Raw genomic sequence first — 12625 nt, forward strand, 5'->3', positions numbered from 1 at the left:
AACTCCATTGATACACAACTTTTCATATATGAATAGTGCATTTAAATATAAGAATTTTAAAAATTTATCTTAAGGAGATCGGTTTCCTTCTCCACTGAAGCTGTTCTCCTGCTTTTTCTTATCTTCAGTCTTACTGCTTGTTTACAGCCTTGAACACATCTCTTTGAGAAAAGTGGGGGTATTCTCCTATGACCAGTCAATTGATTTATTGCTTCATTCTGGGTACTATCAGCCTCTTATGTACAAACCTAGCAGTATCAAGTGTTCAGAATAGCAGATTGAACAAACAGCAATTATGTGATTGTCATTTCTATCTCCCCTCCCCTCTTAATAGACTGATGTGTAAAAAGTATCATTGCCTGAAAAGTGGAGAAGAAAACTTTCATGAATAAGATATATTACAAAGTGTAATATATCCACCTGTACTATTAATTTATGAAAAGTTGTTTATACCTGGAGGTATACTCTAAGCCTTCATTCTGAGGGTTGTACTGTCTGACCCCCAATAATGAGGAAGCAATGGCAAACTGTCTTCTTGCTTCACTGCCTTCTAACAGTTATCATTGTTCTATTCTTTAGCTAACAATAGCTTTATGAAGTTTGTGCTTCAAGTTATTGTAGCTTAGTTATTATTTAATTAACCATTTATAACAGTTGCTGTGTCTGTGATCACATTATAGAATTTGGGCATTAAGGCACAGCAGCTATGGAGGTATAAAGTAGAGAGTCAGTGTCCAGTGCCAAACACAAATGGTGTCTGATAAGGACCCATATCCTGGTTCTCTAAAGTCACAAGTCTTTAGATCCCGGAGGTATGGCATGTTTGTGGATGTCAGATTGTTCACACTGTAGAATGTACACAAATTCCTGGTACACACCTTATAGGAGGCTAAGAAGAGTCGCTGTTCAGGTTGTATTGATGGTGGTTCCTCTTCTTTTGCAGCACATAATACTGCAGCAAACCACAGGGCATGGGTGGCACTGATTGGCATCCATTTTATGTTTCTATTTAACATGGACAGTGGGATCTTTCTCTGAGCCTGCATTAAATATACACATGCGTACACTAGTTTAATTCTCTTGGTATCCACTAGTTTTAATCCCCAGTAGATCACACGCTCCACAAGATTAACTTTTGAGCAAATGTAAATCTAAGGCTGAAGTCCCATGTTGCACAAAGTACTTGCAAAGTGAATGGGATTTTGGCTAATCCCATCCACACAATGCAGAAAAAAAATCTCCATCTGAAAAGCTGTGTTTCCAAAAATGCCTGCATGTCACTTCTACCTGTGAATCACTTGCATTTTTCCTATAGGAACAACTGGGTAGAAAGTCTGCAGAGAAACTCTGTAAAAACACAATGAAAAAAACTTTTTGCTGTGCTTCATTGCATGAGACCTTATGCCCTGTTGTGTGAATACACCTTGAGGCTAACAGTTGTATGCCATCCATTTCCCCCCCCCCCCCACGGATAGCACATGATGGCATTGATATCAATGGATCTACGCAAACAGCCATTTTGCAACTGTCCGTGTGTCCGATCCAGTAAAAGCAAAGCCTGGTGTATTCTGTTCAGTTTTCACAGGTTTGTCCCATGTGACACATTCACATGGGTTACACTCGGATATATGTCTATTATAAAAGTAGACTCTCTTTCGTTCATGGTCAAGTACACAGCACGCTTGTGTGAATAGACACAAAATCCAGAATTGAAATAAAAAATTTGTGTGTGTTTAAATGTAGATTTGACTCCAAACACACAATCCTTTTCACCTTCTGTTTTTCTATTGTGTGGTTGAGGATTTGGTGGCTCCAGCCACATATATTACATTGTAAGTCTGCCCTGGGTTTGTGGTTCTGTATCCATACCTGGAAAACGGCAGCAAATCTAAATCTGATCACATCTCTTCCTTTTTGTTTTGTTCCATTTAATGTATGAAATACTTCACAGTATCTCTAGTGATCCATAAATCAAATTGTCTCGGTTAAAAGCCGTAACTGACAGAATATTCTTTTCAATTTTTTTTTCTTTTTTCCTAGTTGTGGCAATTTACGATTATACAAAAGATAAAGAAGACGAGCTCTCATTTCAGGAAGGAGCCATCATCTATGTCATTAAGAAGAACGACGATGGGTGGTATGAGGGAGTCATGAATGGGGTGACGGGGCTTTTCCCAGGCAACTACGTGGAGTCAATCATGCACTATTCTGAATGATGAGCCAACAACCAACACATCCCTGAACAGAACCATTGAGGCTTCCCAGACTTCCATGAGCCCCTGGGGGGCCACTTAATAAACTGAAGAGGATCATTGTCATTTGAGCCACTTCATTTTGTTTGACATTTTGTTTCTGACCATTAAAAGAAATAGTGATACAAGTTGTTTGATCAGATGTGATCTTCCTGCTGCTCCAGGGCGGTTTGTTGGCCTCAGGATGTCTTTATAAAGGAAGGAATGGGTCTATGACATTTATGAGCTCAATTTCACCCTTATTCTACACAATATTATGGTCATGTATATGTATCTAGGGAAAAGAGATTTGATTTCTGCCAGTGTCAAGTATATAGTGTACGAAGTCTTAAAATGTTTAGGGTTGTACAAAGAGATGGGAGCTAAACTACCTTAAAAGATTATGACTATTCTATCCGTTCAGTTGTCAGGGCTGGATCCTTAGGTCAGTTGTGTTTACCTTGAAACACCAAAGAGAACTTCTTAGAACAGGAAGCCCAGGACAAGGGCCCAGAGCTCTGCCTCTGAGGAATCTTACAATGAAAAACAGTCTTGTTACATTGTAGACTTGGTTTATGGAAACCACGATCTTGAGGCTGGGGCTACACAGTGGTTTTGGCTGCTACACAAGATCACCATGTAGCCCCAGCCTTAAACTGGTAGCTGTTTGAGAGAGCAACCCAAAGATGTCTCGTGATAGCCATGTATACCAATGACCTGCCAAACCTGAGCAAAACCTTTTTAGCTTTTGATATTTTATCATGTCTAAAAGTGCAACAAAAACTACAGTAACAGTGATATTCTTGTACTCCAGCGTGCTATTGTGCTGGGTTATAAAGTATCAAGATCAGAAGCCGAGGAGCTCGGACTTGTTACCTTGCGATTTAATCTGTTGAGCTTTCCAGTTGGCCATTTCTACAGCTTTTTGCTTGCGTTCTTGCAGGGTTACAAATTCAGGTAACAACTATTAAAGACATTTTACTGGACGGTGTGGGAGCTTGAACATAAAGCTGGCCATACATATTGGGTACGTGTCAGACAAACAATCCTATCTCTTCCAAACATGTATGTGTACCAAATGGCTAGTGTGGGGTAAACGACTGCTGGACGTCAGGCGGCAGCTTATGTCTCAGAGAACTAAAGGAATGGGCATATTGAAGTCCAACCCTTCTCTCCCCTTCAACAAATACCAGATAGGAGGCCCCATACTCATTGCAGGGTCAGCTAGCCCTGGCACAATCTAATGTGTATGGCCAGCTTAGTTCCGCCTTCTTTCATTGTGCCTCTGGCCCTTTGTTGTGGCGCTCATGGTATTGTGTTAGAGACAATCGTAAAGATTTGCAAAAAAAAGAAAAACAAACAAAGGCCCTGGCAGTACTTTCTAGTGGTTTTACACTTGTCCATCTTGCCAGTTGTTTGCGGTCTAGCAGTGATCTCAGGAATCATTCGTCTTTCTCTCTTCAGACTGAATTATTTGCAGATGTTGGTGACTGTGGACGCCGATCTATGTTGTGGAGTATTAATGAATCAGCCATTCTAGAAGCTAGTAAACTGCAGATAATATGTAATGTTCAGAATTGCTTTCTAGGTTATCAAGCTTGTGTGATTTTAATACCCTTGCAGTATTTCTATCCAGACACTTTTGCTTCCAGCTTAGCTAGGTTATGCTGGTGACATAGGGCGACAGACTCGAGTCATCCAGCTGAGCCGTGACTGGATAGACAGAAAGGAGCACAAATTGTCTGCTGCGCAGTGCAAAGAGGCCAGCCATCCCTGCAGCGTGACGAATACTCCCAGGGCTATGTAGATGCTGACGTGGGTGAGTCCTAGCAGCACTAACAGGTCTACGAGAGCCACTTGACTGCTAATATTTACAATTACAGATGTATATTTACATGCATTATGGGGATAGCCCGCAGTGTTACCCTACAGCTATAGCAATATTTATTTGCTCATTTGCACAGGCCTGGGAATTACATTTTGCATGCATAGGTAGAAATGGTGATTATGACTAATACAAAATACAGTAAATTATCACATAGACCGCAGAAACCCATTGGGGACGTTGTTAACTATGTATACTAAAATACCAGATTTGCTATTGATAATGTGCCGGTATTCTGGAGCAATCTGTCCCCCCCAATTTTTTTTTTGGACATGCTTTACACCACAATGTACTGTTTTAGGCTCTTTCTGCTCCTTGTATTGCAGGAGGATAGGACTGCCATAGGACTTGTATGACAGATGGGTCTCCAGATCCCTGCGTACCATCCCAGCCCCACTGATAGGTTAGAGTCACCTGAATCGACTGTGATTTCTTCTTGTGAATCTGTACCTCTGTTGCTGAGTTTTTCAATATGTAAATAAGCGCTTTGGAGCAATGAGAGCATTGGCATTGCTCCAAAGAGGTAAGTGGCATCACCTTCAATTGCTCCAACAAGCTCATATTGCATATTGACAAAAGCTTCCATCTTGGCAAGTGAAGCATTGGATTCACAAAGGGAAATTGTATTTAGCTTCAGGTGATCCTAACCTATCTGCAGTGCCTGGGTTTTGGGGACATACTCCCTTTAAGATGTGACACTGTGCAGCCACCGATGTTCTAGGTATATAGCTATTCATTTCAATTAGGCTGCTGGAGATGGCTAAAGTACAAGCGCTCCTGTGGATAGCAAAACTCTTTAATCATGATAAAAGGTGATCACTTTAATGGGATTATCCAACTCATTTATGATTTATCCTCACAGCTGATCAATAAAAAAAGAGATCAGTGAGGATCTGACATATGGGACTCACAATTCGCTGTATTAAAACTGCAGCACTTGTGGAACGTTGTTACCTCTGGTTCAAAGTGAACCTTCAATGTAATTACAGCCTTGTCCCATAGAAATGAATGGGATGGGCTGCAATTATATTGCAAAACTGCTATGAATCAAATGGCATGGGATCTCCTCAGTGGGGGTCCCAGCTGCAGGACCATTGCTAGTCTCTTTATTAATGAGCTAGGGTTGGCTAAAAGTGATGATAGTAGAGATGGCAATACACGTGCAATAGCTGTTGGATATACTGTAGGCCTGTGCACACTGAAGCATACATCATTAATGCAATGGGGAGAGTGGAGTAAGCGGCTTTCCTCTCACAGGTGGGAAAGTATGCAGGAAAGAAGCGCTCCAGTCAAATAAATAATAAAAAAAAATTATGTGCTCCCCTCTGTTGCGCTGACTTTCTTTCTGCGTTTCTTGTGCTTTCCTGCTCAAGCTCACAATGCAGGTCTATGAGAGTCAGATCAAGGCTCTAATAGACTTGTATTTTCAGTTTGACCTTCTATAGCATCAGAGGAGCAGAGAGGAGGCCAGTACTCCAGAGAGGAGGAACATTTACTGTGAAGTTATTATTGAATGAGTTACTCATAGATATATTACATTATATACAGGCTCGTATTCTAATGAAAAACACCAAAACATTATCTATTATTTGCTTTCATGGGGATGATCGGGAGTATACTCTTCACATTTCATTGCTGGATTCAGATGATTATGAAAAGTGTAAGCAGCTCTAGGGATTCTATATGGCTGCGTGTATGCAATTCTTAGAGTCCATTCACACGGAAGAAAATTTTCCAAGCTCAAAAAAAGGCCTCCCATTGATATCAATGGATTCTGCTAGATTTTTTTCCACTAGCAGAAAATTCCACTATTGGAAAAAAAAAGAAAAGCTAGCCGCACCCATTGAAGTCAATGGGAGGCCTTTTTTTGAGCGTGGAAAATAAAGCGCCATTTTCCTCCGTGTGAGTGGACGGTTACTCTGTATAATAGGACTTTGTAGGAAGGTGTTTTTATTTATTACTCTCTATATAGAGAAGTCACTAGCTGCTACAGTGTAGAAACCTTACTGTGACAGTGGATACAGTAAACTAAGTCATTACCCTATGTCATGGTGTCTTTCATTTCTGGCTTAAGTTCATCTTTTAAGTGACCTGTAATTTTTTGGTAAAGGTTTACAGAATATTAAAATAATGGATTTTCTCCAAATTGTAGGTCTTGACACATCCAACCATTGTGCCTGAATCTTTTTTTCCGAGGCCTCCATGTTTTGCTTATTTCCTATGAGTCTGTAGGTGCCTTTATAGCTAGATTGCTGGACTGAATCAAACACTACACTATATGAAGAGTAAGGGTATGTTCATAAAGAAAGCTACAGCGGATCCCAAAGGTGCCTAACAGAACTCCTAGCTTATGACAGCGCTGCGATCATAGTTGCGATACTGCTCCTCCGTACAGGAACGGTTTAAGTGCTAAAGATCAAATACAATCCAGAGAAAGCAGGAAGACCCCTCCTGAAAGGTTTTATATAGGAAAGGTTTCCTTAGCTTGTCTTTACATGAACGATTCCTGTTCCTCCCCCCCCGTATGCTTTCATTATAGAGTGCAACTTAAATCATTTTGCTATAGATCAGTCATTGCTTGGGCACATTTATGAGAAATATTAACATGCGGTTTCCTTGGATTTCCTACAGAATAACTTGTATAAGTGACTGAAAAAAAAAAAAAAGGTTGCCTAGAGAATTATTTAATAGACTAAGGGGAGGTTAAACAAGAAAAAGCTCACAGGAGCTGGTCTTTCTGCTCCGGTTTATTCTTAGGGAGCGTTCACACTACCGTCTGTGTCTGACAGCTAGTGTCCGCTGCTAATGTCCATTCAAAATCTTGTGCGGACATTATCAGCGGACACTAGTTCTAGCTGTGTCCGTGACGTTTTGCATTGATTTAAATGGACATCGGATGCGTTCTTTTTCACTCCGTGTCTGTCCTTAACTGTCCGTTCCCAAAGATGTCTGACTTTTCAAGCAGACAGGAAAAAACCTACATGTCGGGTTTTGCTGTCCACTTGAAAATTCGGACATCTTTGTGAACGGACAGTTAAGGACAGGCACGAAGTGTAAAAGAACGCACCCGATCTCCATTTAAATCAATGCAAAACATTACGGACACAGCTAATGTCCATGCAAGATTTTGAACGGACATTAGCAGCGGACACTACCTGTCGGACACTGACGGTAGTATGAATGCTCCCTTAAAGTGAAACTGCTCACTGTCTGTGATGTCACGAATCCCTTCCGCAAAAGCTACCGATTGGCCTCAAGAAGAGACCTGTGATGTCATAGGTAGTGATACAGCCTGTCCTTCATACAGTGACACAGGAAGGTACATAGTAGGAAGTGAACACCATGGAAACAATTGCAGAACATACCTGGAACTCCCACAGACATCTAAAAATCACTCAAAGCATTGCTAAAAGTATATGAGTGTACTTTTAACCAATTAAAAGCACCAACAAACCTATTAAAAAATCAAAAATGTGTCCAGAAAAAATTCCTTTAATGTCAGTTGCTGACAAATGACAGCAATGGACATTAAATGACAGACGCAGACTGAGTCCCAACATCTGGTGTCTGAATTCACCTCAGCATGACAGAAGTTTAAAAAAAAAAAACAACTTCTGTACTCTTGTATAGTTGGATGTCCGTTGCTGCCATCCTATGATACTTTAGAGCAATTGATACTGACAGTAGTGTGAACATAGCCTTAGAGCCCTATGAAGAATAATCCATCTACATGCAGGGCTCGGTTATGGTCATACAGGATCCTTTTAGCCTTGTTTTGCCCCCAGTTAAAACCTGGAATAAATGCTTCTCCTTTTAGGCACTGATCCTGGTTACACCAAAGTGGCTACAAGTTTCCCCCTCCCCCCACACAAACGCTATATAACTTTTATGTTTATTCAAGTATTGTGATTTTTTTTTTTTTTTTTTGGGGGGGAGAGATTTTAGAAAATGCAGTCTGTAGTTTTTGCACTCAATCATGTTCCTTCTTAAAAGGTTTCCTTCAAAGCCTGTGACAGTACGTATAGCTGTGGGCGTCCTGTGTGCAGACCCTATGGAGCAGGTATTCTTAGAGTCAATGCTAATAATGGACATAGCACAAGTTTGTCGGATTCCATTTTAATTAGAGAAAAATGGAAAGGAATAAAAAACAAGACAACCCTTTCTGAGATTCTAGGCTTATAGGAGTATATTATAGGCTGATAGACCTCTATGGGAACTGTGTTGTGAGTGTATATATCTGAAGTTGGACGGAGCAGTCATGTCTCCTATCTACGCACATCCTGATCTGTATTACTCCTGTATGTAACACGGATCATTCAACCTCATTGCAGTTTTGTTTCCAATAATCTGGGTGTATAGGATAAAGTGTCAGTGCTATAGCCTTGTGTGAATTGCAGCTGCATAACTATGATATATTAATTCCAATTTCCTTAATATGGAGCCGAAGTGCCTGAGTGATAGGACTAAGACACAACCTATAGAGCTGTCATATCTGTGCTATGATGGGCTTTCCAGAGCGCTAGCGACACCTAGTGGTTCAGACTTCTATTAACCATTAGTGCAGATTGTAAGGAAATATTTGTAATAATAAAGTCCCAAAACAACCACAAAGCAAATAAATATCAAGTGGTTTGTGCGTCAGAAGCTATTTATTTCTTTATCTGATATGTTACTGTATGTAGTGAAGCATTACATGATGTGAGGCAGCTGTGAGCTTTGGGGGTGGCGAGGGGCTATATATAGAAGGCAAGGTAAATGGATATTAATTGTAGTTATTACTCCACAGGAACAATAAGGGTGGAAGTGGCTTATAACTGTAATAGAATACACTGCAGCGCCTAAGCCATGACAAGATAATGCGATGCTGAGCGGTGCTAGATCTTGGGTTCTCATTCTATTTTCTTTTTCCTGATATTCCTTCACAAGACTGGCATGCTATTTCTTCTCCTAGTATGTACAGAACAGTTAGGAGAGCGGTTTCTTACTAAGATTTGGTCAGCTGATTTGCCACAATTTCTGTTTATTATGTGCCAATAAATCACCTCCAATGTTACATGGAGAATTGTTTCCCCCTCACTCTGAATGAATATTGCTGTGTATTAAGAGCTCCTGTTAAAAGTCCTAAATAAATCAAGTATTAAAGCACAGTTTGCTGTTTTGTGTGTATTCAGGAATATGATCTTAGATGGAAAATTAACTCTTTCGACTCCGCGGCCCTGCTTGGACAGCATAGACAAGAAAGTTGTCAATCAGCTCCGAAATAAACTATACAGTAAGTTATATTGTAGTATAATTGAATTGCTAAGGAAGTAAATATGCGACAAACTACATCACTACACACAACACTCACCTTCTCCGCTCCCCAAGTTTCCATGATCTTTGCACAGGAAATGCCATCTAAGTTCTTCCCAGAGTATAGGATACTTGTCGGCGCTGTGCTGATCAGCACAATACACCGCAGTGTAGCAGGAATTTGATCCCCTACAATAACAAATTTACTGTGCAAAATATTGTCAAACCACACAAAAAAAACTATTTAAAAAAAAATAAAAAATTCAACCATTTCAAGTGAGAAAACATCCCAACCCAAGTAAGTACCCCCATAGTAGCACTCACTTATGTTAATAAAATAAGGCTTTGTTAATGAAAACTGCAAACAATTATATAATGTGCCTTATACTTCAGTTCCCCATATGTAATATAGCAGGGGTGTTAACACTAGTTTTAAGTTTGATCATCTGGGCATCTGTTAATTATAGTCTGAAGAGAGTAACAAACCCCATGAAGTACCATCAAGGGCGAGGCTGTCACTGTGGCTCAGGTACACGGACTGTGCCACGAGAACCACTGATGATTTTTACTGCTTCTGTCTATTTATGAAGGCGCCAATGGTTTGGTCTATCAACTCCACAGCCCTGGGTTTTACAGCTTGAAATAGCTGCGTCATTAAAGAAGCAAGGGGGTGGGAATTAAAACTAAAGGGGCTTGGGTGCCATCTGCAGCCTTAACAGTGACATGTTGGGTACCTGTAATGTCACTGCTACCACCGGTGCCCATTGAAGCCAGAAATTGTGTGCTTTCACTCCTGGCATGAGAATGGAACAGGGGTAGGTAACTTTTAAATACCCTTCCCAGGTTTCCCTGGGATGTCTCTAAAGGGGTTGGCCACTTTCAGATCAATATTGACACAGATGTTACTTTGTATAATAAGAATGATATATAATTCCTCATGTGTGCCCATCACATGACCATGGTCAGCATTTACATTTACTATAGCACTGCTTCTCAAAGTGGGCGATAATGCCCCCTCTTGTTGGCGCTGGAGGTTTACAGGGGGCGGTAAAGGGCCCAGAGAAAATTGGGGAGTGTTGACCATTTTAGGGGGGCAATGGCTGAATACAAGAGCATGACCCTATTTAACACTCTGGAGAATGGAATGAATGTCTCACATGGGTTCATGTCATGCTATAGAAATCACTGAACTAAGGCAGCCATAAAGATAAGAACCTGGGACCTGTGAATTGTTTACATGTATATACTAATAAGCCTCTTCTCCTCATCCCCCCCCTCCCTCCTGAAATCCTATCCCTCTGTGTCCTGTTGTACATAAATATGCAGCCTTCAGAAATTGTTCTTAGTTATATCTGAAGAAGAAGCCAAAAGAGCTTTGAAACGTCATATTCTGTCATCATTATGAGTTAGCCATTAAAAATGGTATCACCTACTGAAGACTCGCAAGTTTTTTTTATATTTTTTGGCACATAAGAGAGAGAAAACTTACTACTCAGCTCTAGTGCCCCCTGCTGGCTGTGTCTGGAGGGAAATGTGCAATTTCTTACAGTAAATGCAGACATAAATAAAGGTTATGGAGTAGTTATGAAGTAAATTGAAAACACTTACCGAGTTCCTTATTCAGTAGTGAAAAAATAAGTCTCAGAAAATGAAAATGCAGAATTGAATGCCAAATATACATCCAGAAATAGGGAAACCTAAGTACGGTGTTATCATGGAAATCCAATTACCAGTGCAATTACCAACTCCTTTCTCTAGTTCCCATACACTATCAGCAGCTTCCAACACCCGTTCAGCAAACAGCTGAAAGACTTTGTCTGAAGTACCACATACACGCGTACATCTCCTCATACAGATGGGGTCTTTATAGTAAGACGTTTGCTCCACATAGCTTTCCAACATGGGAAAACGCCCTTAAACTTTCTCAGGATTTCGCCTATCCTCCGGCCTCCTCTCCCTTCTACTTCCTGGTTCTCAATCCAGTTACTTGGAGATTGCTCAGCTATCTCTGGATTTACATAGAGGGCTCAGCATCTGAAAGCAAAGTGCAGAGAACAGAAGACCGGGAGCAAGTCATTGGCCTGTAACCTAGGCTACCGGCTGTAAACACCAAAACTTTTTTTTTAAGCTCTATTTGGAAAACAGAACAAGATCAATAACACAATGTATTAGGTAAAAGACTTCAAATGGGAATACTCCTTTAAGGATGTAATGTCTTCTTACAGAGATCCTTTGGGCTCAGTAAAAGATGTGCTGTATTCAAGAGCAAATATCACATGTGTATACACTACAGCCCATCCATTGCTGTATACATTACACTCAGTTATGTATCCACTGTATGCTTTGATAACTGGCACAATATTGGTTGGTGTGTAGGGGATAACTGGTGACATATAGGGCAATGCAGATTTCTTGTATGGATAAGTGGGTTACCTATGTAAATATAGTGCAGAAGGCATGTCATTGCAGTTTTTGTGCATCTGGGGGGGTTAATTGTAAAGCACCCAAGTCTGTTTTATTCCTTATTTTACATAATAGTACATACATAATTATGTTACAATAGTGCAGAATATCATTGCATTGGTACCTTATACCATTGGGGTTCACCATCTGTATGTGTTTTTGTGTGTCATGTGGCTAGAATCCTTAGTATCAGGAGGAAACCTAAGCACACACATTGCAATCCAGAAGCCCAGCACTGGAAATCAACCAAGGAAACCACTGAGCCACCATGCTCACTATATACTCATGTTATATGCAGAAGGGACCTAAACAAGTCTATAAAGCATGGAAAGCCAGTGCCTTGTATAGCACATAATACACCCTGTGATCTGTATGTGTAGCTGCAAAACCTGGAATGACTCAAAGAGGAAATCATGTCATTGAAGTTCTATAACCATCAGAATACACCAAGCCAAATGTCGAGAACAGAAAAATATGTTGTAAGGTATGTGCCAAGAATGTAAGGTTAGAATAATGGGTTTTTTTTTTCCTTAGGATTGGCCATTAAATTGGTTTTCTGGGCTAAAAATAATGACCTGTCAAAAGGATAGGTCATCAATATCAGATCAGTGGTGGCCCAACGCCTAGCCCCTCACCCTCACGAGCTCATACACAGGGAACGCAGCAGGAAGCAATGTAGTGGCTGAACCAAGTAACTAAAGCTTAACTTACAATAATGTAAGAGCTGATCTGCAGTACCTGGGCTGGTCACTAC

The 12625-nt window shown here is 40.5% G+C and overlaps 1 protein-coding gene across 28 annotated transcripts in view; it reads left to right on the forward strand.

Moving 5' to 3' along the window:
• ABI2 (abl interactor 2) overlaps window positions 1-2380 on the forward strand; it is a 78072-nt gene extending 75692 nt beyond the window's left edge. For all 28 annotated transcript variants that reach the window (XM_075284307.1, XM_075284309.1, XM_075284299.1 and 25 more), the window contains one exon: window positions 2041-2380. In XM_075284307.1, the coding sequence (XP_075140408.1) occupies window positions 2041-2216 (176 nt within the window). In that variant the 3' untranslated portion in view covers window positions 2217-2380. The remainder of the gene's footprint in view (window positions 1-2040) is intronic.
• The last annotated feature ends 10245 nt before the right edge of the window (window positions 2381-12625 follow it).

Source organism: Leptodactylus fuscus, chromosome 8 (assembly GCF_031893055.1).
Source record: "Leptodactylus fuscus isolate aLepFus1 chromosome 8, aLepFus1.hap2, whole genome shotgun sequence".
In the NCBI taxonomy this organism is placed as follows: Eukaryota; Metazoa; Chordata; class Amphibia; order Anura; family Leptodactylidae; genus Leptodactylus; species Leptodactylus fuscus.